Below are 27,075 nucleotides of genomic sequence, written 5' to 3'. Positions count from 1 at the left end.
GCAGCTTGACGCAGCTCTCTCTCCCACCCACCTCGCCTGGCTGACGGGGACGAGGAAGAGCTCTGCGCATGCGTGATCTCGAATATGTGACTGCAGAGACAATCCGCAGAGAGATCGTCTCCAGGCCTGTAACGGAAAACACTGGGAAATAACTAGCATGGGCCGAGGCTGTGCGCACATTTTGTTGAAATATCTTGATTAAAAACTAGCACTGGCTCAAGACCTTTTACTTTAAGCGAAATTAGCAACAAATTTACATGAATATCACCGGCGATTAGCTTAGCAGCCCTCGGAACAGGACGACTAAACACTGCCAGCTGGGCCTAGCTTAAAAACAGAATGTAACACGCTTTTTTAACACGGAAAAATGTGAATTATCTTTATAGTTATTAAGTTTATAACATGAAACTGTGATTTGAACACTACTCAGGCTTGTGGGAGAATCACAGACTTGAGGAACAAGGCACACAAAAGACACATTTCGTAACGAAAAAGGACCAAACCTATAATAACTTGTAGAAGGATGCTGTACAAACATCACAACACAACTATAAGTCACTATAGGAAAATTATAGGAGTATTATTGTCATACCATAGGAGACAGAAATATCCTAAAGTGGTAACTATAAACTCACCACCGAGTGGCACAGACACATCATTCATTCCCTTCAGGATTATTATAGTGATTTTTGTTATTGTTGCTCAAGTGAGCAGTTACAGACCTTTAGGTTTTATTACATTTGGTCTGGAAAGTTAGGAACAGCTAACCAAACTGATCGTCCTGCACTGCCACTGCCTTCATTTGCATAGGCTGATATGGAGGCATGGTCTGATAAAACACAACTGTTGGTAAGCACACAGTTGGTTTTAGTCACAATAGACTAGTGTCCCTATACAGTCAGAGAGATGCGTTTGTCCTCCTAATGAACCAACGTTTCCATGCACAGTCACTTGGAGGAAGATGGTGACCATGACAGTAGCTATGACTATCTGGAAAGTGTTACTAACAGGGCTGGGGCCATTCATGAGTTGAACTGAGCATGCTTGGTAAATTCCAATTCAGTTCCTGGAGTTGGAATGTGAATGTCACCCAGCTCTAAGGACAAGAATGTGAATTGAATTGGAATGAAAGGAAACAGAATTGAACTTTAAATTCCATGAAATTCCACTTCTAAGAGAGTTTGTCTTGACTTGCTAAACATTATAAATCAAACACTATGAATCAAATAGAAGACAATTAAACAAATCAAACACATTCAATCATAATGTATGTAGTACAATTACATGTCATGCATCAAATACCACCTGAACAGTTCCTTTAATATTTTATGATATTCAGTATTGATAATATATAACTCTATGTGTAATCTCAGATATGAGGTAAGAAAAAAACAAAAAAAACATGGAATTTCACAGGATTTCATTGAATTGAATTCAACTTCTTGAAATTCCAATTCAATTCCAATTCTGTTTCCTGCAGGTTTTTTCAAATTCCAAATCCAATTCCTCAGTCGACTTGGAATTGATGAGTTAATTCATGAATTGACCCCAAACCCTGTGTTACTATAACAAGCATTTTATGAGTTTGACAAAGTCTTTCATTGTCACCAGAGCGGCTCCAGGCTTCACATCATTGAAATTACAGGTTAAAGCCTTGCTTCTCTGGTTTCAGGCTTTGGGAGAGTTGGACATGTAAAATGAACTTAAGTGGCCTCTTAAATAGATTCCAGTTTGCAATCCAAAGTCTAATTAAACTTGCAACGAGCGACATCCGCTGTACTCCTATAGTCTTTTTTTCCAACTTTGTACACAGCTGCTATAACTAAATCACAACATCTACAAAAACCCTGCTCCTCAGTCCAGGAAGGTTCATGACCTCCTCCAAACCAGCCGGACAAAACCGGTCATCTGGGACAGTTATGACAGTGTTACATGATTTAGCTTCAGGGGATGTTCGACTTAAATTCAGACCTCTTGGACAAGTGATGATCCATATTAGTTAGAGCCACTGATACCCAAACTGCAGCCCACAACCCCTGACTACCCCCTTTAACAATGCAAACATACAATTGATAGCATTTTCTTTTGTTTTTCTTTCTTTTTAGGTATTTTATGATGGAATAAAATGCAAAAATACACACAAACACCAGGATAGAGGCTATATTGCATGAGGATATAACGTTGGTAATAAGCAAGAAATACAGAATGAAATATCATCACATTATAATAATTTGGTTTCACTGACTTTAGAGTTTGTACACTGCTTTAGAGTCTCCACATATTAGATTAACAAGGACCTAAGTACGTTACGTTTGGTGGAATGGATGTAAAATTCATCTAAAATGAACAGAAGTTTGATAATATGTATTTAAACACCCAAACAATACACATCAGGGGCTTTTCTCAGTCTGTATTCTCTGTGCTCAAACCAAAGCATATAGCGCCACCTTGCGGCCAATGTCTGGTATGTTTTTTCTACTTTATATCCAAGATTGTCAACTCGTTTCCCAGGGATCCTTGAGGGGTTACAGGAAGTCCACAGCAAATGATGAGTAATTTAATTTCACTGTTAATAGTTTTATTTCACTATTAACCAAACCATATCCAAAACCATGAATCTTCTCAGATGGGGCTCCCTCAGGAAAAAAATCTTATCATAATTTTATTTGAAATGAAAACATTTGGGAACTTTTGAACTTGCGTGCTATGTAATCACTGTGAAACTGAATTAGTCTTTTGCATGTATGATCTCGTTTCCTGACATATTTATTGATATACAATGATCAATACAGCAGAGTGAACCTGTTAGGACCAACCGGAAGGTGATTCGTCCCAAGCGGGTGTGTGAAACTGTAAGGCTACATGGTTATGAATATATGTTGTTAAAAGACATTCTGGAAAAAAACAACAACAATTGTTACTTTACCATCGTTTCCCGCTCAAATATATTCTTTATTTTCACGTTGGACTTTGTTCTGCTCGAAAAATAGCATCGCATATTCACTACTAAGGATTTTATTTTGAAAATCTTAACAGGAATTCCCATCCTTTGTTGTGGCTGGCTTGACGCTGGTGGTGCTAGATTCCGGGATCTTTAGCACAGATTGGAGAGGTGGGTTTAATACAGTTGACAGTTGCTGCTTTGGGGGAGTTTGTTAGTTTTAAGAAGTGGCTTATAGTTTAAAAAGTAGATTTTGTCACAAAATAATTAGTTACGCTTGTCTTTCCTCGCAAAACAGCCTGTTGTCCTCAAACTTGTGGCGTGGAAGAGCAACAACCACAGTTGTGACTGAATGGCAGAGGGCTCCTCAGGTAACTTGCTATCTAACCATCTAGGCCAGGGGCAACTGAGGCAAAACAAGTTCCTACCATCAAAATTACCACGGCGTGCCATGGCTTATAACGCTAGATTGCCTCGTTACAGCTTGCTTGCCAACATTATATGTGATTGTGTCTGTTTATGTGGTAGTTGTTAGCTAGCTAACGGTAGCTAACGACATCAACTTTTAGCTAACATTAGCAAGCTTACTTGTCAGCTGATTTTATAGCGTTATGTCTCAGATTTTGCTTGCTAACGGTCGCTAGCCTAACGAATCCGTGTGATCAGGGTGTCGTTACGTGATGTGACAACATGTGACAGTGAACTTTGACAGCCAACACTACATTTAGCTACAGTAACGTTAGTAGCTAACAAGCATGTGGCTTTACAGCTGGTAGTATGTTCAATGTGACTCATGATGACGCCATTACCGTTAGCTAGCTAGTTAGGTTAATTTTTAACGTATGAACCATATAAACAATCATTTACTTCGGTGGTTTATAGTTTAGCTTGTTGGCAAACTTTAACTACTTTCATACTCGATCCTTTTACCGAGCAAACCATGACAACTGCTAATGTTAACAAGCCATTGTTTTAATTTCAGAGACTCGGTTATTTAGTTATCATTCTCACTATCAAACATATCTGGTGTGGTTGTATTTGGTCGTGATTTTTGCACAGCTTCAGGTGTCTTAACACTGTCACTGTCTACCCACTTGTCCTTCAGACCCACCTGAGCTCAATCCAGATGGGACATCACATCAGAAGCGTAATCAACACAGATCCAGGAGGGGTCGGTCCAAACAGAAAGATGACAGAAACTTGAGTAGTAACACTTATGACCCTTCTCAGCAATATGGACATTTTCATCAGGGGTTTAAGCCCCCCTTTGTCCATGACAATTCAACTTATGCAATGCATTACCATCCTCCCTACCGGCAAGAGGATGGTGGAAGAGGACGAGGAAGAGGTGGAGGCAGAGGAGGAGGAAGAGGAGGGCCAAATGGAGGAGGGAATAGAGGTTTAAATGGAAGTTTTGGTGGCTCAGACCCGTGGTGGCAAAGACCTGGAGGTGATCATGGCCCACGCAGTGGCAACAATAGAGGTTTCTACCAGTCAGGAACATCTACTATGGAGGGGTCTGACATTGATGGGCCTAGCTGGCGAAGGGAGGAAATGAACAGGGATTTGGGACATACCAGTGAAGACCAGGACACTCGACCTAAAAAACCCAGGAAGTTCAGCCAGGAGTCAAGGAGAGGAGAACAAGATGACAAGGACGTAAAAGGGACTCAGGCTGCAGCAGAAGGCAGAAGGTCTACTGACACCAAAGCAGAAAACTTTCCTTCAGAAACCAGGGAAAGAAGTCAGAAGAGCAGGAGAGGTCCAGACGCAAACTCCCACCATGACGACCCTCAAAAGAAATACACTGAGGCAAAGCGACGCCAGGGACCGATCAAGCCACCCAAACCACCATCTCAAGAAGAAACGGGCTCAGAGAGAGGAGCCAGGGGCCAAGATGGCTCTGGCCACGGCAGATCATCTCAGGATCCTGCCAGGGACGAAGCCACCTGGAAGGCTGGAAGAGGCCAGGGACGACGGACACCGCTACAGGACAGAGGGCAGAGGAGAACGCACCACCAAGACCACAAGCCTGGACAGAGGAACTGGGACAGGGTGCCAAAGAGCAAGGAGACACAGACAGGTAAGATTGCTCCTGTCTGTTTTCATGGCCAGAAATGACTCTTTTGTTCCAGTTTCTGATAATTTCCAAAATTCACTAACTACTTTCACTATTTTACCAGCCAGCTATGTTTTTAGAATAGGACGGGACTTTGTGACAAACCTACCATTACAATAGAAATTTACCAACATTTGACTGGTGCCCCTCCCTGTCTGTATTTGCATTTGTATTTGAACCTCTGACCTCTTCCCTCTGCAGGCTGTCTGATCGAACAGTTGTCTGAGGAGAAGTATGAGTGCATGGTGTGTTGTGACATTATCCGGCTCATGGCTCCGGTGTGGAGCTGCCAGAGTTGCTTCCACGTCTTCCATCTGAACTGCATCAAGAAGTGGGCCAGATCCCCGGCCTCGCAGGCAGACGGTACGAGCCTCAAAACAAACAGACAAAACCTGCCACATTCGCTGTACAAAAGAGGGTGGCTGTGGCCCCGTAAACAAAAAAACAAAACAGCTAGCATGCATTGAATTTCCTGCTGCATCAACAGAGCATTGTATTGTATTGCAGTTTGTAAATACTGAGGCCAGCTGGAATGTCTGCTGTTCGTTTTATGTGAAGCTTATGTGGAGATTCATAATTGTACTGAAATAAAACTATTCTTCAGATTCAACTGAAGGTTGGCGCTGCCCAGCCTGCCAGAATGTTGCACTCAAACACCCGACCTCCTATACCTGCTTCTGTGGTGAGTGACTATCTGTTTTATTCATGTATAAGACATCTTTTAACCAGTGTTCAGCTCTTTGTCAGAATAGATCAAATCAAAATGTAATCCTGTATTATAAAAAAAAGAAGGAAAGGACCAAGGCAACTCTTGAAAAAGTTAAAAAGCCTTTATTGCATGGCTAATTCATACTGAATTGCAACTGAAGGCAACTTTGGCAATATGCCTCCCTGATGAAGGCATACTGCCGAAGTTGCCGTAGAAGAAGAGTTGCCGTTCTTTTTGGTATAATTTTGCTATTCCCTTACTGAAAAGCGCCTTCTTTTTTAATACAAATTCCCACTGAAGAGCTTTTTCTGTTTTCCACTTTTTGTTATCATGTATTATTTATTCCAGTGATTATTTATTCCCCCCTGCCCGCTTTTTAAGATTCCACCCCTGTCAAGCCCGTCATTGAAAGTGAGTGAAACAAGGAGTTATCGATCTCTCACATTGTATTCCGTGTTTGATTGACAGGGAAAGTGACGAACCCGGAGTGGCAGCGCAGTGAGATCCCCCACAGCTGCGGTGACATGTGTGGGAAGAAGAGGAGCGGAGCGGACTGCAACCACCCATGTAACATGTGAGTCTCTAAAAGTCACAAGGAAATTCGATGGCGTCTTTCTTCCATTATTTGACGTATTTTTAGTCAGGGGGCGGGACATAACATGGGGAGAGAAGTGTTCCGAAGTTGATGAATACTTTGTGCACAATCTTGAGCTGTCACAAACTCTGGATTCTTCAAAGTGAATGAATTAAATCAATAAAAATGGTTCTAAAGGAGAAGAGTGATTTTCTTGAACGCATCCCGTCTGTGTCTCCCTTCAGCTTGTGTCACCCTGGACCGTGTCCTCAGTGCCCTGCCTTTATAACGAAAGCCTGCATCTGTGGGAGGACCAGGTACTCTGAATTCATTTCTGAATCTCTAAATATTCTGTGTAATTTATGTGTATTTCTTTGGTCACTATACAGCTGCAACCATAGGGTTCGGTTTCTCAGATATCTCCGTATTACATGACACCTTAGCACTGATGGGTCCTCCTCTTTGCAGTCAGCCAATGCGCTGCGGCCAGGCTGCAGTCCTTCAGTGTGACAAGGTGTGCGGTGCGGCGCTCAACTGTGACGAACACACCTGTGCCCAGGTGTGCCACAGCGGGGCGTGTCAGCCCTGCCAGCTACAGGTTCAGCAGGGTGAGTCTCACTTTGCTCTGACCGTGCCATATAATATTCTGATTGATGAAACGGTCACACTTTATTTGGATATTCCAGTGTTGATTCATAACTTACTATCAAGGGGACTTTAATGTGTCACTAAAAAGTCTACAGAGATTCAGGCGTCCTGTTGCCTCAGTGGCCTAAAGCATGTACCATGTAAATGTGACATCCTGGGTTCGAATCCGGCCCAGGACATTTGTTGCGTATCATCCCTCTCTCTCCCAACCTCTCCTGTCTATCTCTACTTTGAACTGTCCAGTAAAGGCGAAAATGCCCCAAAAACAAGTCTGGGCTAGGGTTAATCTTAGGGTTGGGGTTAATGTTAGAAATTGGGTCAGGTTAGGGTTGGGTTTGGTTTAAAAATGGGGTCAGGGTTAGGCTAAGGTTTGAGTTGCATAGTCTGTGGAAATGCACTTTGTTGTACATCTATCTTTTGTCATGTGCTAATTAGTTGAGTATCAACATTGGACTAACCAAATAAAGTGTTACCGATGAAATTGTCCTGCAGTGGTCTTTTGGCCTTGGCTTTTGTCAGTTATAGTAACAAAAAGCCTAACAAAATTCTAACATTAATTAATTTAAGTGCATTTTATTTTCTGTTTTTGTTTATGTAGTTTGTTACTGTGGCGTTACCTCCCGTGACGTTCTGTGTGGCACAGATAAAGAAGGGTTTGACGGTTCTGGACATTTCTCCTGTCAGAAACCATGTGGGAAGTAAGTCTGACCTTGCGGCTCTAGAGAACAGCCGATTGTTATTGGCAGTGGATAATGATGCCTTTCATCCAACAACAATAAAGCTCTTATTTCAGTTAGACAGTTCCCATCATAGACTGAGACTGTGTGTTTTGTTGACTGTTCTGCGTTCAGGATGCTGGACTGTGAAGCCCACCGGTGCCAGCAGGTGTGCCACCGCGGGCCGTGCCAGCCGTGCCCGCTCTCCCCCAGCCTGGTGAAGGCCTGTCCCTGTGGGCAGACCCCGCTGGCCAAGCTCCTGGAGCTGGGCTACGCAGAGCGACAAAGCTGCTCGGACCCCATCCCCTCCTGTGGAAAGACGTGCAGCAAGCCCCTGGCCTGCGGCTCCAGCGGTGAGGAAGACCAACAGTGTGTCTTAATTAGTGCATGAATAAGTGCATGAATAATTTTGTGTTCGATTAAAAAGACATAGACATACTTAGTCTCTGACACGAGAGCCTGGGCAACCTACTAACACTTAAATAATTTCTGTTCAGTGCTTCAGTATTTGTTTAAATAAAAGATATGAAAATGAAAGTTAGGCTTCAAAAATACATGCGGCATGAAAATTTCAAGGAGAAAGTTTGTGCTCAAACAAGTAAAGAAAAAAAAAATGTTAAAAGGGCAATCCATGGAAACAGTTGGATGCGACTGCAACACTATCTCTATTCAAATCTGTAATTAAAAACGTTGAATTTCAGTCATGAAGAGACCCAAGGCTGTAGAACTCTAATAAAACAACAGTTTTGAATAGAGCGTGTCACACCTAATTGTTTCCACAAATTAAAATTGCCCCAGGAGATTTGATAGACTTCAAATTAGGCTCACTGACAATAGTAGCCTAAATGTAAACCATTCAACATTTAAAATGATAGAGAAGGGCATGGATAATTTCAGGAGAAACCTTCAAATGTCATGTCAGCCCAGGCATTATCTGACCTAATTTAAAGCCTTCATGCTTTTCAATCATGTCTGGTAGAGCCTTATGTTTTTTTATATTTGCCCATAGCCCTCGGCATCATAAGGTTCTGCTTTTTCACTGACACAGGTTTATTATTTCACTACTGTGTATTTCGATGCGTTTGTGTTACATTATCATGGAACTAGGCAATAAATGTGAATCAGTACAGTTCAGCAATATGGGGAAATGAATACTGTAAATGTCAGTGTTTGAAGATAAACTGATGGATTTAGTTTCACTGACAGCTGTTTGGCATTACTACTGGATGGCAGGTTTTCATATGACTAGTTGTATGAGCATTTAAAAATTGAGACTTATATGTGTCTTAAAATGTTACAAAAGCTGATCCACTTCTTAAGAAATCTCCCTTCCATAGTGTCTCATTGTCATTTCCTCAACCATCTAACCTCAGGCTGTGTTGCTAATCCTGAAACAAAGAAACTTTGAAATGAGCTGATCTCAACTTCTGCTATTGGTTTCAAGTATTGTGTGCTCTATTGTAAATGTAAACAGGATATACATTGTCTTGGGGATACTGCATTGTTCTTGCAGTTTGTCAGGAGTTAACAAATGTTGACTTATGTTATTTCAGACATCATTCATATGTGTGAGAAGCTGTGCCATGAAGGAAGTTGCGGGCCCTGCTCCCTTACCTCCACTATCAGATGTAGATGCGGCTTCAAGACCAAGGTGGGGAGAAATGCCAGTAGAACACGTGTTTCATGTACGAGTGCCTCAGTCAGTTGTGTGGTTTATTTGTTACACCAAAGAACTGAAAGACACCTTCCTTATTTTTTCAGGAGGTCCCATGTGCAACAATCCATAATGAAGGTGAGATTTAACTACATTCAGTTGAGATTAAACAAATATGAAATGATATCCATGTCACTCACCGCCTACCTGGCTCCTCCTCTGGTATTTCTGTCCCGACTCTTTTCAATTCTAGATCAGCTTGTCTTCACTTGTGAGAGGCGATGCAACAAGAAACGCTCCTGTGGCCGACACAAGTGTGGCGAGCTGTGTTGTGTGGTGAGTGTTGAGTGAGCCTGTGTCCGTGTTGCACATGTGTAGTTTACACTGTCAGGTACTGTTTAGTAAATTGACATCACACAAGTTGGAGTTAAAAGTGAATCTAAATGATGAAAGAGCTGAGGCCATACTGTTGTCACAATACCAGAGTTTTGACATTGATACTAATACCAAGTTTAATATCTAAAAATTTGATACTATTATGATACCGCTGCAAAAAAACTCCAAAAGCACCATGGAAAGCACTATGAATTCAACACGAATATCAGTAACTTAAATAACTTTATAAATATTCAACTCTGCAACGAAAAGAAATAAAATAATATCAAGAACTTGAATATAGCTGTGCAGTGATGTCTTCTAAAAATCTATGAGATGCATTGATAAGTTATGTTGCCACATTGAACCTGGACAGCGTTGAAGCAATTTTTTGCGCAGAGGTTTTGATTTCAGTTTGGAGTCTGTCTTTCTCGGCTCTGTAAGCGAAATAGATCCATATTTTGTTCCTTTGTTTTACCAGTCAGTTTAGGTGGACGGCGATTCAATTCAAGACGTGGTGGACTATTTGACGCTGTTGCCATGTTTTCAGCTGTTTTGTTTAATTTTGCACCGACTGCTGAAATCCACTGACAAGAGCCAGACTGCGGTCTGCCTATTCCAATCCTCCTTCTTCTTCTTTTAACTATTTCAATCTGCATGTCGTCCAAACGTACACACCCTCTGCAGTCGACACTGAAATGGATTTCAGCTTGCAGAAAACATTTGCTGAAAGTATCGAACATTAATGAAATTAAATATTTGATTCAATCTCTCACAATTGTATCAAACTAGTATTGAAATTTTGGTTACTGGGACAATGTTAGGCTATATGGAGCTGCTATCACACTGTTATATCTGTGTCCGTTCAGAGCTTGGAGCACAAATGCCCCCTGATCTGTGGCTACAAGCTCAACTGTGGCCTCCACCGCTGCCAGGAGCCCTGTCACCGTGGAAACTGTGAACCCTGCTGGCAATCCAGTGAGTCCCGCAGTCGTCCGCCCCGGTCCGACTGTGCTGTGTTTCTGAGCCAAGTCTCAAAAGTACCACATAAGAAAAAGAAAAGAAAAAGACATTTTTTGACAATAAAGTATAAAAAAAAAAAAGTACCACATAGTTATTTGGTTCTTCAAAAAACTAATTTGAGGCTTTTACATCATCTTTGTTTAGTTCTTTTCCCCTTGTGGTATTGTGCTTGGCTTTAATCTCATGACTTTGCCCGCCACACTGCTCAAATCCTGTGTGTGTCACTGTGCCTTCTGTGTGTAGGTTTTGATGAGCTGACGTGTCACTGTGGGCTAAGTGTCTTGTACCCGCCCATCGCCTGTGGCACCAAGCCTCCGGAGTGCAAGAACCTGTGCACTAGAAGGCACGAGTGTGACCACCCAGGTAAAGCAAAATGTTGACTGCTCACACTGCTATTTAACACTATTTTTGAGAATGTTCTCTTAACGTCTGTCTGTTTTAAATATATTCAGTGTTTCACAACTGCCACAGCGAAGAGAAGTGTCCACCTTGCACGTACCTCACTCAGAAGTGGTGCATGGGGAAGCACGAGGTAACTTCATGAGGTCTAGTAAGCTCAACTGAGCCTTCACAGCATTCATAATTTTATATTTTCTGTTTTGATCCTGTGAGTGAGACTGTCTCCTTCGACCCGCAGCAACGCAGCAACATCCCGTGTCATCTGCAAGACATCTCATGCGGCCTCACTTGTAACAAGGTGCTGCCGTGTGAAATGCACCACTGCAGGCGTATCTGCCACCGGGCCGAGTGCCTGGCAGAAGGCGGCTGCCACCAGCCGTGCGCCCTGCCTCGTCCAGACTGCGGCCACCCATGTTCTGCTCCCTGCCATAAAGGCAGCAGCTGCCCACGCACCTCCTGCACTGCCAAGGTACAGCGCACTGCCGCAGAGAACAGCTGTACTTCCAGTGGCTGGAGCACTGATTTAGAAAAATGGGTTACAAAGTGTAAAGTCACTGAAAACGGTCTTTGTTACACGGAGGCATAAGGAGTTGGTGCACACTCATAGCTGAAAATGTTTCAACAAACATGTCTTCATCAGTGTAATGAGTTAACTCAGATGGAAACATGCTTGTCAGAATATAGATTTCTTTTTAAGTTATAATTAATTTAATGAATACATTTAAGGCTACAATTGTGTGGTGACTCCTTATGATTCAACTTCTGTCCCTCCCTGCTACACGGAGACTGCCAGCAGTTGATGAAATCTGCTGTAAAATTGTATAGCCACACCATATCTCATTTATAAATGTGTAAAATATGTATCATTGATGAAACAATGCCTGAATGCCAGTGGCAATCGTCCAAGAACTCGGCGAGTAATGAGTAACTTCAAAAGAATTCCTCACTACTACTATCAAACTTTCAGAAAAGCCAAATATTAGGGTTCGCAGTGCAGCTGCTGATTTTGGTTCTTTTTTTTGGGGGGGGGGGGGGGGGGGGGGGGGGGGGGTCACTTGGATCTCACAAGTGCTTTGCTGCAAATTCGCAAAAGAGCCGTCATGCTGACAAGCCGTTCTTACCAGGCAGGGGTCTAATTTGTTTACCTCTTACAGGTGGCACTACAGTGTGATTGCGGTCGAAGAAAAGAAACAGTGGTGTGCACAGAGGCGGCCAATTCATATCAGAGGTCAGTTCAACTCTGTATGTGTGTGTGTGTGTTTTAGTTATGTGAATTGAGAATATGACGTAGTTAAAAATCCCTTCATTTCTGTACCGTAGGTATGCAGCCATTGCCATGGCCAGCAAACTGTCTGACATGCAGCTCGGCGACTCTGTGGACATCGGCCAGCTCATCACGAAGAAGGAGCTGAAGCAGACCAGGTAGAGAAATGGAGGAAATCGATGCTGAAGGCTTAGGGCCAAGACTGCTAAATTATAAATGTTGTCTGAAAGTGATTTTGGTGCGTGCACAAAATTATTTAAGCAATAAACTATGAGAAGCCAAGCTTTTCTGTGATTTTAGTACAGTTAAGACTGTTTTGAGGCCTGACGCAAAAAATGGAAATGCTCAAAACTTTTTTAAATCAATAATTAAATAATGCTAATTAAATATTCTTCTGCCAAGCAATATATTTCTTGTATGCTATGAATGGTGACCTTCTGTTTGTGCATTAATATTTAAATTAATCATGAGGTTAACAGGTATTTTACGACTTTGAATGTGACTCAGCCAATTAGAACTGAGGACCAGAACTATCCGTTTTATAAGTAATATTTTACAACCCCAAATTGTAAACTATTGAAGTTTAAATGGCATCCATCCTAAAAACTTAATGTAAATTCTTTTTTGGCCAAATGGTCTGGTTTGTTTTCTCAGGCTTGAGTGTGACCAGGAGTGCGCTACACTGGAGAGGAACAGGCGCTTGGCGGAGGCTTTGCAGATTGACTCCACTGCAGATCCATTCAACATCCGCTCCACCTCCGTATACAGCGACAGCCTCAAAGAGGATGCCAGGTTTGTTTTTTTTACACCTCTGTTGGCAAGATTAAAAACTCCCCCTACGCCTTTCCATCCATTTTTTTTTTCTTTTTCAGAAAAGACCTGAAATTTGTCACAGAAGTAGAAGAGGAGATCAAGAATCTTGTTGAGCTTGCTAATAAGGTAAGATGATAAAATGACTGATTCCTTTGTGACAGTATTCTGGTCCATGATGGTGGGGATGGAGGGGGTTTCATGTGACGTAATGCTCCCTCTGGTGGTCATGTTGGGCCCACAGCTCTTTGGCAACAAGGACTAGGAACAGCTTTATCTAAACGTACAAGGTTGCCGTCTTAACAATATTGAATAGACATTATTCATTTCCATGCTGTTTTTGGCTGGGGACTGATCGTTTCATCACTGAAACATCTGATTGTGTGTTTAGATAATGTCAGCTTGTTAGTTAGCCAGTAGGTAGCCACAGAATCTGCTCAGCTAACTATCACTGTCTTGTTAGCATATCTGATTTGCACACTAGCTAACGTTACATCACTAGTACCTAGTAGTGGCTAGTTAGCTAGCTAACAGAGAAAAACCAACTGTTTGTACAGATTAAATGAGCTGATTCTTCTCAAGATACAATTAGAGCTCTGAAGTAAGAGCTACAACTAAAGACAAGATACTTCACTATGTCACAGTCACTTAAATTTGAAAAACTTACCATACCAGACTCATTTATACCTATAACGTTACTGTATGAATCTACACCCACATCTTGTATCTTTGTCAGATTGTTTTCTGGCCCAGTTGTTTTATATTTAGCCATTTCTGAGCACGGTCAATTCTCCAGTGGACCTCCAAGATGGAACCAGCTGTGGTTGCTAGTAGATTTCTGACACGACTGCAAAGCCTCTATAATAACCGTTTCTATGCCAGACTAAATTAGTAGGTACTTCATGCAGCAGTTAGGAAAATAGCATTCATATTCTTTTTTTCAGTTTTGTTCGATGCATTAAGGCTATCAGGGAGTGAGACTGTCAAGGTCTCTGTTAGTGCTGCTTTGGTTTCTTTGTCAGTTGTGTTCTTGGAATGGTAATGGTTGTTTGTCACCAGCTGAAATTCTTTTGGAACAATGAATAATAACAAGGGGAAAGCATCTCTGCCATTAAAGATCTGTATAAGATACAGTAGGCCTCTGAAATGTCTCATCACATTCTCTCACATCTTTAGTTCTCTGCGTACTGTGCTGCTCTATCTCACTTCACTTTGTCCCTTTGCCTTTCTGGTATGGACTTGCACTTTCCCAATAACATATACCTTTAAAAGTTCCTTTTCTGCTACATTTTTCCAATTGTTTTCCCAACTTCCCCCTGCATTACTGTGAAGAAAAGACAGGTCAAAGATGTGCTGCCTTGCTTATTAAGTATACCAATTAGTCTAAACCCAAATTGAGTATGTTGCATTGATTATTAAAAAAAAAAGTCAACCTAAGTTATCCAAAATGTTATCATGACTGTAGTTTGTTCAAAATTGTGCCCAGTATATGTGTATCTGGTGGAAGGAGACAGAAGAGTGTGCTGCATTACAAGTAGGTCTAGATATCTCAGCTGTAGGCCATTTCGCACTGCTAACAGATCAGAGAATCAATTTTAGATAGAGTAGAATAGAATTGAGAAGAATAAAAAATATGCCACTCCATGGGCTAGTAGCTGCACTAGCTAGATAACGAAGCCAATAGATCACAGAGATGTATGAATCACAGAGATGTATGCAATATATACAGTAATTTTACGCAGCATGCAGTTGTCACAAGAGGATGGGCAGAAGCGGGTCAGGGAAACCCCGAAATGTGCCTTCGTATGAATCCCTAATAGTCACACGAACCCCAATGTGTACAGGGAAAGCAGCCGAAGAGGAGCCACTGTTTCCCGCCCATGAACAGAGAGCACCGCAAGATCGTCCACGAGCTCGCCGAGACGTACGGCGTGGAAAGCGTGAGCTACGACAGCGAGCCCAAACGCAATGTGGTCATCACAGCCCACAAGTAACACTTTTTCCTCTACTAAACCTGTTTCCTAATCCTTACAGACTGAATAGATTTATCTGAATCGCAAACAAATGAAAGTATTGATTGCGGCTTTGGGGACGCGCTGTGTTATCTTGCTCATGCCCAGGGGGAAGTCGGCCTGTCCGAACTCGACGCTGACATCGCTGATAGAGAGAGAGACGACTGCAAGAGCCCCTCCCCCCATCGCTCATATCAAACAGCACAGCAGCAAGTAAGTCATCGTCTCTTAACGCACCAGTTTACATCAGCATCCTCTGAATAATGAGTCAGTGAAGCTGTTTGAGGTCCTTTTCTGGGTGGGATGGACTCGTTGGGGATGGTTGGGAGGGTTTAGCAGGAATGAATGGTTAAACAGGCCGTTCTGTAACTGGAAGGTCACAGGTTCGATCCCTGCAACAGCCATGTGTCCCATCTGTGCCCTTAAGCATCAAACTGAACCCCTACTTGCTCACCCATTGTAAGTTTCTCAGGATAAGAGCATCAGCTAAATGCATGAATTGATAATGTATCGTTTTTGTCATACGCAGCAAATTGTCTTTGCATTTTTATTCATTTACGTTCTACCTACCTTAGTTTCCAGATTTTGTTTTCGGTGTTGGTTATGGATCATTTTGTTCTTGATTCTCCTACCAGGGCTGTGACTGGAAGTACCTGGTCGAAGATGGTTAAAGAAGAACCTGTGATAGATTATTTCGACGTCCAGGACTGACACGAGCCCCAAAAGAGGAAACCTCAGGATCGGTTTAAAAACATTAATTGTCTTCATCTGCTAGAAAATCTGAAACACTTGATTTCCTTGCTTTCCTTGGTTTCTGCAGACAAATAATAATGACAATATTCTTTTGGCTTTGTAATCAAATAAAATTGTCATGTTTGAAAAAATATTCCTAAAATGTTATTACCTCCTGTGAACAGAGACATAAAGTGAGCTTCAGAAGTATTTGGACCACAACACATTTTTTAACAACACAAACTCTTATTCCCCTTTATGGGAAAAGATGGTCAAAATGCAGACTGGTTTAATTTGAGGGTATCCCCAGTCATCTCATATAAGTAGTTTAAAAAACTGCACTACTTATGTATGTGGCGCTCCCATTTCATGAATACAAAGATATTTGGTAGTAAGTAGTAATTTATACTAATTTATAACTTCAGAAAGTCTGTGCCTCTCATAGTTTTCCTCAGCGTTTCTGCATTTGTGTCAGCATGAACTGCACATGGTTCAAATTTACTCTGGTATGGATATGCATATATCCAGTAGGGATAATATGTTGGTTAAATGAGTACAAGCAAAAAAGTGGAAGTAGTTGAAGTTAGCCTTGAATCATCATGGTCCTGCTATACTGTCGAGGGAGATTGGCATAGGCCATTTAAGCAGTTTCTCCAAATTCTAATCGAAATCTACGAAGGAATTGGTCATCGATGCCTCAAGCGTTTATTTCCCGTTCATTTCTCCTTGCTACTTTTCCTTGATTGGCATGGACAAATGACCAGTGAAGTCATCCATGTCTATCTTGCAGCTCTAGCAGGAGTTTAGTGACTGAAGCAGGTTTGATAACTCAGGCCATTTACTTATAATCATTTAACCAGCCATGTACATACTGCACCCATGTAATTTAGAGCTAAGTGCAATCCGCAGCTAGTTTAGGCAAGTGTTGACAAGTTTAAAGGTGAATGTGATGGTATGGAAGTTCACGTTCTGGCAGGTATTAAGACAGAAGGCAGCCAATGAAAGCATGACAGATTTCCAGTCAAGCTAAATATTGCTGTTGTGTTTTGACCTTTTAAGCCTTAAACTTTTAGCTTTTTAATTCTTGGAACAACAGAGAAAAAGCTAAATACAACTCTTAACTCCTAACTAAGTCGTGTGTGTGTGTGTGTGGGGGGGGGGGGAAACAAACACACTTTAGATTTGAATTCTCAGGAATGATCTCTAACAAGCGCCTCTGGGTTCACTGTGGCCTCATTTTTAGTGCAAATGGTGGTGGTTCAAATACCTGGCCACACTGGGCATATCTGGGTGGGGGAATTGAATAAGTGTTAAAGTCAAGTGTTCGCCATGCATTAAGCTATAAGTGCATCAATTCCTGCAAAGGTTCTTGGTGGCCAAGGGTTAAAGACTGGCTCTGGAGGGTTGGTGTCTACAACCTTATTGTAGTAAATTAAATTTTAAAAAAAAACACTGAATTGTTCCTCATTGAGACAATACAGTTGTTGATGTGAATGTACGGTCAGCTTTAGCATCCTAAAAGTGTGAAGCGTAATCACTCATCTGGAAAGAGAAGCCTCGCTAAAGGGCTACACCAGTAGATTTGTCTCCAGCTTGACCTCATGGGAATCCCAGCTTTTTAAAATTGGTTTATGATGCCAAAAAATTTCAATAAATTTTCAGCTATGGGATTTCTTTTGTTCCTGCTACTGCTACTGAGAGCCAAGGCTTCACTAGTAAACCTCTGCTGATGGGAGTTAGCGGGTGGGGAGAAGTGGGTTGTTGATGCACCGTGGAAAGAACCGGACTATGAGCCACATGCCCTCCTGTACTTCCTGAACTCTCTCCAAATCACACCTTAGTCCTGAGAGGCAAACCCTTAAAGGCCTTAAAGTCGCAATGAAACGGCATTTTGAATGCGTCTTGCTTCCTTAATATGGTGCATTTCCTGTTGAAAGAGGATATTTTGGGGCGGGACAAAACACAGATGGATCATTCAAAAGTGTAAACCAATGGGATATCAGTTGGGGAGAGAGTAGCGAAGGGGGTTGATTGTTCAAAAAATCTGTGATGATTTTATTGGTTGAGTTTTTGTTCACACATCCTGGTACACGATGACATCACTACTAAAGATTTTCTCTTTTCCAGGAAGTAAAACGAATGAGATTTTGATGTAAAAATACAAGAAAACACATTTTTTGTCTTCTTTTTTTGGCATAAATTGTCAAATAGGTGTCTAAAAACGTGAAAAAAAAAAAAACATTTTTCATTTAGTACTCTTCGTAAGTATTTAAGTAAGTACTCTTTTCTCTTGCCCTACTTCCATAGAGAGGTCAAAGGTCACAGTCAGCTACAGAGCAGCAGCCCTGCAGCTGAGAGGGATTAAAGGTTTTGCTCAAGGGCACTTCAGCAGGGTGGATGCTTGCCAACAGTTCCCTGCTCGGCTCTAGTCCTGCAGAGTTTAGGACTCAAGCTGCTGACTCGGACTTGAGTCACGGCTCTGCTGACATGAAACAGACCTCAGGACTTTCCTGCACTGACACTTGACTCAGATTCAATTTTAATGTGCAATATGTGTTCAGAATGGTTTCCAGGTGCGCAGAAATGTATTCATTATTCAAGAAGACGTATTCATATCCAAGCTCCAGAGCCGAGCAAAAATAGCTTTCCAAGCTACTGCATGAAACCCTTCATGCAGTACAGTATAAATAAATTTCATCTTATTGTAACGCGGTTGTGGTGGAGGGATATAATTTTGCATGCTGTGGAAGGAAGTAAAATTAAATTCTCTCTCTGTTTTTTCACAATGCCTCCAGTTTATAAGGAAGGAACCTAACAAATAATATTCATATACTCAAAATGCGCCAACAGTGAGTTTACAGGGGCTTTATTACACTTTATGGTATTTATTTTATCTCCTATATTCCTATAACGTTACTGGAGGGACTTGTAGTTTTGCTGTGATCTTTACACAGCATCCTTCTCAAATTTCTTATAGGATTGCTATAGTTCTTGTGGTGGTTAGGGAGCTCGCGGTGCTTTTCCTCTGTCGTAGTGAACAGGTTTCAGATGGAGCATCACCGAGGCCACAACAGTCCTAAAAAAAAAAAAATGTCATTATTCCCTTTGTTCCTGCGCACCTCGTATATCCCCAGTGTTAACCAGGCACGGGCTAACCTGTAGTCAAACATTTTCCCCTCCTTTGTGAATTATTCCAGCGGGCAGCAGCCTACAAACAAGCTCGGGAGGATAATTTGATGACACTCCCTGCCAGTGGTAATTTTTCATTATATCGACTCTCCAGCAGAGACCGCGCCTGCGCCTCTTCTCCCCTTCCGAACAAGGCTTCACCAATCCTGGCTCTGGCTCCATCCCCGGCTCGGCGTCCCACAGGCCAGCGCTAATAAGTCGCCTAGCTTGTCCAGTAATGGGGAAGTGATAGGGAGACGCCGCTGTCTGAAAGCCGCGAGGAAGTTGAGGAGTGAGGAAGCGCCGCGCCGGACCGGACAGCTCCACAGAGACACATCCTACAGTTGCTGTTGTTGAGTAACGTTAGCCTAAAAGCGCATAGTGATGGAGAGAAAGGTATGGATGGGTTATGCTACCTTGTGGTGTTGCACGTTGTTTTATTTTAACATCAGTTGAGGGGGGCTCGCTGGCTCTCCGCTGCTCAGTAAACGCATCCGCATCCACCATTAAAACTATTCTTTATATATTTTCTTTATCCTGTAGGCGCGCTGCCAGCCGGATTAGTGCGCACCGGAGTTTTTTTTTTTCCTCCTCGTCTGGCTGTAATTTATTGTGTATCTAAAAAAAGATGCCAGGATTAATCATTGCCTCATGGTGTATTCATGCTTAATCCGCGGCGCACGGTCGCATGGTGCACGGCGTATTTGGGAATATTGACATTAAGAGCAGGGGAGGGATGTGGTTGGGAATATTTAAGGGACTGTAGGCTACTGTAGCTTTCTGCCCGTCTGCATCATCACACAGCGCTGTGTAGTTGCAGCACCTCACCCTCCACCTCCACCTCCACCCCTCCCCGTTTTCCAGCCGACGCAGACACCAGCGGCTTGTTAACCTTGACTGGTGTGGGAAACAGACACTTGAGGAGTAATACGAGGGGATGCACAGCGAAGCCCTGCCGAGAGTAGACACCATCCTCTCCCGCTTTACGCATGTCTTTAATTCATTTCCCGGCCCCCCTCTCGTTTGATCCAGGATGCACACACACACACACACACACACAATGGTGCCTCGTATAGGAGTCTGGGCTATTAGTGCCGTTAAGTCTGCAAGTGTGTTTTGAATCTTGCAGGAAAAGTTTCAGTTTCACTGTGTTAATCTGCTGGCAGGCTGCGGGTTCACAGAGCAGCGGCAGAGGAATTTGGGGTGTATGGTTGTGGCCAATTTTACTGTTGCTGATCCAAAGGAAAATCTCATTTTTGTATTCCAACTGTATAACAAAATCATTTCAGTGAACCAACTTCTGATTTGTTTCACTATTCATGGAGGAGACCCATAACCCTGTTACAGCTCAGTGAGGCCCCTATATACAGCGTTTAAATAGGTCAAAAGTTGTGGATGCATAGTCTTAGTTTTTGTGTGAATTAAATTTTTGACCTCATGGTTTAAAAGTGAATATAAATCACATGCAGGTTTGCTTACCCCATTGCATTGTTGCTTCTATGTGGATGCATGGCAAGAAGGAGTTGAAGATTACTGAGAAGTTTCAGTCAGCATGTGGCTTTTGATGAGGTATTCACTGTATAATGTATATGTATATATGTGTAATAACTTTAAATGTGTTGTCATTGTTTCTCAGATCTTAGTCCTGTTCTAGCTGTAGTTTCATGTACGGTACAGTTGAGTTTTGCAGGCCTCTGTGACTCGACTGCATCCAAATTTCAAAAAACACATCGTACTCAGCTTCAGTTTGTGTCCAATGCTTTATCAACGTACGCCTTAATATTAACAGACACTAGGGAAGCCATTTGGATGCAGTTAGTTAACAAAGAGTAATGCCTACCAGCCCTTATTGCAGAAAATTGCGGCGTGCATGTTGGATTTTCCATAGATTTAGTCTTTGTAATTAAGGCCGATATGCCCAGCAGTCATTCCGTTCCTTTTTGCTGGGTGATCCCACCCAGAAAGGACATATACATTGGATTTCCATGCATAATGGTGCAGGAATGTGTGGCTTCTTCTGCCTTTTCTCTCTCAGTTCAGTTTCACTTTGCATTATAGCCTATAGGAACTACTTTGTGTACTTGAGTTACTCTGTGGCCTCTTTTGATTGAACCGTGTTCTTGCTCATATGATGCAGAGACATGATACTTTTTTCAGCTTGAAGTCGGTCTCATGATGTGATTCCGCTTCATAGTAGGTTGAAGCTGTGTTTCACTTTATTTGTTTAAGTCTCAACGAAAAATAAGAGTAAAAATAGTTCCGTTTTTTAAAAGCAGGCTTCCCTCACTCAGCTGCTGACACTGATATTCCCTACAGTATAAAGGAGGGAGAGTGGTGCCATTAGTATGCAAGGTGCTGTCACAGCTCCTGAGGTCTGATAGACGATCAGCTCCTTTTACAGTGTTGTGAATGCTTGACCTGGCTTTTTAAGGAAAGCCGTACTGAAGCCCCTTCACTCCCCCCCCCCCCCCCACCCCCCACCCCCCACCCCCACTACTCACTCACCCTGTTCACCGATGTTTGAAATTTGGTTTGGAAGGCTCATCAAGGTCAATCAGTGTTTTACAAAGTATAAGGTTTCAGCTCTGGAGTTTCTCATAAGTTTGTCAAACTCTATTTTTCACACTGTTTTTGCTATCGGTCGTGACATTGATTAGGCGGCCCCAGAGCTGGACAGATTTTGGCATCTTTTGCTAAATAATAGGTCACCCAATTAAATGTTCCCTGGCTTTGTGTTTTGAGTTATTTACAGGGATAAATGGACAATGGAGCACTTCCTTTTTTGGCTGGTAAGGAATGTGCTGGCCGAATGAAAGACAGACTGGGTGTTTGTTACCCAGGAAACAAACTAGCCTACAGTAAAACTTTAACCTGATTGCAACTAGTGATGTTCCTAAACGTCATGAAAGTTTAGTATGACTTCTATATATCACCATTGTACCATTGTAATATGGCAATATTGCAGTACAGCGTTTGATTGGTCGTAGTAGGACATATGGCATATTGTGCTGTACAGCGTACTGTATAGAGGCGAGGCTATGCAGTATTTTACACATGAGACATACTGTCTCAATACTGAAGATGAATTTTATACCATTTCCAAGCTGTAAAGACCATCCTCAGACATTCCTTTTAAACCTATGTGATTTCCACATGGAGATTATAGATTTTTATGGTTTAAAGTAGTGTGCCTTGTAACCTAATTACACATGGCTCCCGCCCAGCCCAGCAAAAGATTATAGCAATGTGTTTTTTTAATCACTGTTGTCTTCCCCAAAGTGACCAAAAGCGCCGGTTGCTTTTCAATGCAGCGAGGCATTATTCCCGATCATAATGTACAGTTGTCTAATGAGATTCTGTGCTTGACTCGGAGACAAACTGTCTGGGTTATAATAGCTCCACAGTTCACCGAGGCTGGCTGACCCATTTAGATGTTAGCGCTCAATACTGCACCATACTCTGTAGAGCAAGGCATCAATGAAGAGCGTACAGACCAGAGTAGAGCAGTTGAACATTAAAACGGCTCACAAAACCGGCAGCAATATAACCTAATGCATGCGGCAGTGGCGTCTTTGTGTATTAGGTTGATGGCAGAGCTGGAACTTGTGAATAAATTTCCGTGCCGTTTCAGCTGCAAATGGGGCCCATTCTGTGCATTCAATTATTTGTAATAGGTGCACAACAACAAAAGGTTTTCGCAGAGGTTAATGAGGCTTTTTATCACAGTGTCTGATCTGGAACAGAACCGTATGTATGCCTGTATCACTGGTTTCCTCTTCACTGCACATACTTCCTCCCCGGCCTGTCCCATGTGGGACACGATGGATTCACAATGCAGTTACAGAATCGGGTGATTTTCGGGCTCCTTCTTCTCTCGTCCGCCTCTCCGTCTCCGGTTTTCACGTCTGGGCTTTTGAATAGTCTTGATACGGTCCTGCACATACCGATGTTGCCCTCGTTCTGTCTGCTCTCTCTCCCATCCTGCATGGGCAGAGTGGTGCTGAAAGATCAGGGCTAATAGCTTGGATGCAGACTAGGAATAGGAGAGGGAAGGGGGAGGGGAGACTTTGTGCAACCAGAGAGAGTTTACAGTGAAAGAATTATTCTGAATATCCCGCCAGTGTTGGTTTTCATCGGTGGAATTTTACATGCTGGTCGGGTCGGGTTTATTCAGCGTGAGTGACTGTTTTTCACTGTATATTCATGTCAGAGCTGACTCTGGTACAGGCTGACTGCACAACACTGCACTGCAATGCGCTGGGGGGGTCACTGACCTGGGGCTGACTAACACAGCTAACTTGGCTGCAGCTGAAGCAATCTCAGACGATGTTTTCACCTACTCCATCTCTACAAAAGGGATTATTTCTTAGTTTTCGAGCATTAGATCTGGAGTATTTCTCTCGGATCGCCAGCTGCTGCTCCAGTTTTGAAGTCGCTGCAGTCAGGTTTGCTTTCAGAGCTCTGGCTGTTACCTTTGGAGGGAAGGCAGACTATCCCGTTGTCATGGCTACAGCAAACAGGAAATGGCCTGAAGCAGGTAACGCTTCGGGGTTGTTCCGGTGTGTTGCTCGTTGCCGCCCGAGGCTGCGGGGAAACTCGGCTCATTATGAGGCTGTTGCTGGGTCTTTCCATCTGCTCCCACAATGCCTCCTTTTCAGGGCAACGGGAGCGGCTCAGGGCCTGCCAAGGAGCTCAACCATAACTGCTGCCTGGATAAAGATGCTTTGTCCCAAACAACCGCTGAAATCCAAGGTTGACCCTAAAACTCCTTATCTGCAGCTTCTTAGGTTAGGTGCTTAACATACCTGTGGAATAGAAATCTCTTTCTGTTGCTTTGTGCAGCCTCACCCACCCTATTTTCTTGCAGTACATTTCATATTGCTTTGATGAGAAAACATTAGCAGATACCCAATTATTTTTACCTATCATGAGACTTTTCTCTGCAGGTTCCTCTTCATTACAAATGCCTAGCTCCTAGAAATCTGTCCTGAAATGTATTTGTCCTTAATCCCCCTCAGCAAAGGTGCAGGTCTGCTTGCTTTTGTACAGTCCCTTTGATGGTGGCTGATGGCCATTGAGTGGCTTTCCTAGAGCTCTGGCCTTTAAGCAGCTTGAGCTGGGTTTTGTCTGCAGCTCTTAAACTGAAGAAAGAGAGGGGCCCAGCACTGGGAGGGAATCAGACTTATTCCATGCCCTCCTTCCAGTCCACATTCCCCCTAGTGCACCCCATCTGTCTGTGACAATAATGTTGACGAGGGCAGGTTCATGGTTTCTGGTATGTAAACCTTGCCATTGGGAACTGTACATTAAACCCACATCCGCACTGGTGTAAATTCTTATTCTTTTATATATCCTCTCTCTTTTTGATTACCGTTTTATATCATATCGCATACTTTTCTGTCTGCATGCCTGTCTGCCTTTTTGTATGGCTGTGTCTCTCTCTCTCTCTCTGTCTCTCTCGCTCTCTCTCTCTCAGTGCTAAATGTTAAGGGAATGTAGACAAAGGGGCTGAAACCATCATCGTATGGATTTTTTCTTCTTTCTCTCAGCTCAGCCCATTGTTGTTGTGCTGCATCACTGACTAGGGCAGAGCAAAGCAGTCAAAGAAACTCCAATCCACCCAGCTCTTCTTACATACGTTGAGCTGCATATTCTGCGATAAAAATCCTAGCTTGTATGTTGGTGTGTTAGACTGCAATAACACCAATTGATTGGTTTATAGTCAGTTTTGTTGTGTGAGCAAATTCTACCGCTTTGGGGTGTTTGATTGAGGCAGCATTTCCTCTCATGTAACTGTATCCCAGACTGTGATTGCATACGATGTGAAGTGATGAATCTGCCACTCTGTAGGATAGAATATAGACCAGACACAGTTTGCATACTGTATGTTACATGACTGGGATCAAAATGCCTCCACAGTACGCGCTCTGTGTCTCTCTCTAGTGGCCGAATAGGGAACGTGAACAATTTTAAACCCACAAGAAGACGCTTATAGAAAATGAAAACGGTGAGCGCTGATTGGAGCTCGGCCCTTTCAGAAATTACAGTGTTTTATGCTTTTGTGCTTTTTTAAGCTCTAGGGGGGAGTCGGTCTTATTCCATACCCTCTTGTTCATCCATTTCTTTCTGGCGGCATGCTGCAGTCCGGGCCTGAACATGGAGCGATCCTTTCATTCAGACAGACAGCACCTCCCTCCATGGGTGTTTGCTCCCTCTGTTGGTCATTAATAATACTACTGCTGCTCCCTTACCCCCTGTTAGCCCCCCTCTACCCCCTGTCTGCTACACACTGGGACATTACCATTTGGTGAGACTGACTGGCTTTGGTGAGGGAGACGGTGGGGGTCCGACAAGGGGTACTCCTGCGCTCAAGGCTCCTTTGCCATTGCCTGAGCCGCTGGATCTCTTTGTTATCTTTGAACGCCCACGTGCCGTTGCTGGAGAAACGGGGATTGGCACAACGTTAGTCTCTCTGAATCTGCATGGATAAGCTATCTGTGTTGAGCTTTTGACCTTGCAGGAGATCAAGTCACACTCATTGTTTTTATAGGAGTAATATACTGTACGTCTGTGTCATATGTTATGTAATATAAAGCAATCTAGCGCATAGTTTTAAAGAGGACTGATATAACGGCGTTGTTTGACTGCAGAGAGAACAGAGACGGATCACGGTTGCAGCGAGAGATTTTGCGATGGAGATTTGTGCTTATTAATGTTCCTCCAAGCCTGAATGACAGCAGCAGTACTCTCATCTCAACAGCAGATGTCACCAGCAAGCGGACAAATACCACAAGCTGTCAATAACACATGGGAGGGCCGGCGGCTCGCCTATCAATAGATCGATCCCACATTGTCAAGACAGGCTCGCATAATCAATAATTAGGAGAGGGGGGAAGGAAGTCTGAAGGGCATGCAGTGAGATCGGTGGATTGCTGCTTTCCTCTGCTGTGTGATGGGGAATATCTCTCCTCCGTGAACGAGGATTTGGGATTGGATCCTCCCAGACTTCCTTTAGAGGAGAAGCGTCCTCCAAAGGGTCGCGACCTCTGACCCGAAGCTCGCAGTCCCACCAACCAGCTGTCCGTACCACAACAATAACTACACGGCGTCCCTCTCAGTCATGGTCTAGCATGCCGTAGCCATCAAGTTAACGCTCAGGACAGGAGAAACACCCCCACCCCCCGCCGCAGATCCCTCTCGCACCATTTTTCAAGGAACAAGCTGTTAAGAGTACGTAGAGGATTTGAAGGACAAATTTTTGAACCAGTTTAGGTGTTGCTGTCAATGGTTCTTTTGTTTGGCTTTGTATGAAAGCTTTTCTATCTGCTATTAAAACTGTTCAAGGCACTCCTCCTCTGGCCTTTTCCCCCCACACAGGAACAGAGGAGAGGAAACAATAACAGTGACAATTTGCCATCATGTGTCATAAGCCAAGCCCCTTTGATTCTGTCCCACTTCACCTCCTTTGTCATTCAAATAACCTCATGAATATTTCACTGCCCCGATCTGACGGCTGTAAGAAGAAGGGAGGGAGAGAGGGAAGAAGAGAGGGAGAGGAAGAGGCACGGAGACAGAGAGAGAGAGCCATAATCTTCAATGTAGCATGGTTTAGCCTGGGTAATGGCCTGTGTGGCGACAGCCCGAAGCTCAGACTTGTGTGTAATTGGACTGCGAGACAGCCTGTCACATCACAACCCAGGGATCACAACACACACACTGTCAGTCTGTATATTTCTAGTGTGCCTCTGTGGCTGAATCTCAATAGTCTTTTCTTCATTCCTCGCACCACGTCCTTGTGTCCTTGAAAAGAAGGTCTGTGATTTTTTTTTTTTTTTTTTTTCATGCTGCTCAGGCCTTCAATTTTCTGCATTTTGAGAAGAAGAGCAAAAAGAAAGCAGCAGGCAAAGCATCGCAGCCACAGATGACACAAC

General features: G+C 43.1%; 1 protein-coding gene across 1 annotated transcript; it reads left to right on the top strand.

The window, feature by feature from the left end:
- The first annotated feature begins 3,102 nt into the window (after positions 1-3,102).
- Positions 3,103-16,264, top strand: nfx1 (nuclear transcription factor, X-box binding 1). The gene is made up of 23 exons (XM_071921506.2): positions 3,103-3,312; positions 4,047-5,024; positions 5,262-5,423; positions 5,665-5,742; positions 6,238-6,343; positions 6,589-6,660; positions 6,812-6,951; positions 7,590-7,689; positions 7,843-8,060; positions 9,261-9,358; positions 9,469-9,499; positions 9,615-9,697; positions 10,606-10,714; positions 11,003-11,122; positions 11,212-11,291; positions 11,397-11,627; positions 12,313-12,386; positions 12,479-12,580; positions 13,077-13,214; positions 13,295-13,361; positions 15,077-15,222; positions 15,353-15,457; positions 15,880-16,264. The coding sequence occupies exons 1-23, from the start codon at positions 3,294-3,296 to the stop codon at positions 15,953-15,955; spliced, it is 3,333 nt and encodes a 1,110-aa protein (XP_071777607.2). The 5' UTR covers positions 3,103-3,293; the 3' UTR covers positions 15,956-16,264.
- Positions 16,265-27,075: the final 10,811 nt, after the last annotated feature.

Source organism: Centroberyx gerrardi, chromosome 22, assembly GCF_048128805.1.
Source record: "Centroberyx gerrardi isolate f3 chromosome 22, fCenGer3.hap1.cur.20231027, whole genome shotgun sequence".
In the NCBI taxonomy this organism is placed as follows: domain Eukaryota; kingdom Metazoa; phylum Chordata; class Actinopteri; order Beryciformes; family Berycidae; genus Centroberyx; species Centroberyx gerrardi.
The sequence above is the reverse complement of the archived record's forward strand: the minus strand, read 5'-3'. Positions and strand labels throughout refer to the sequence as shown.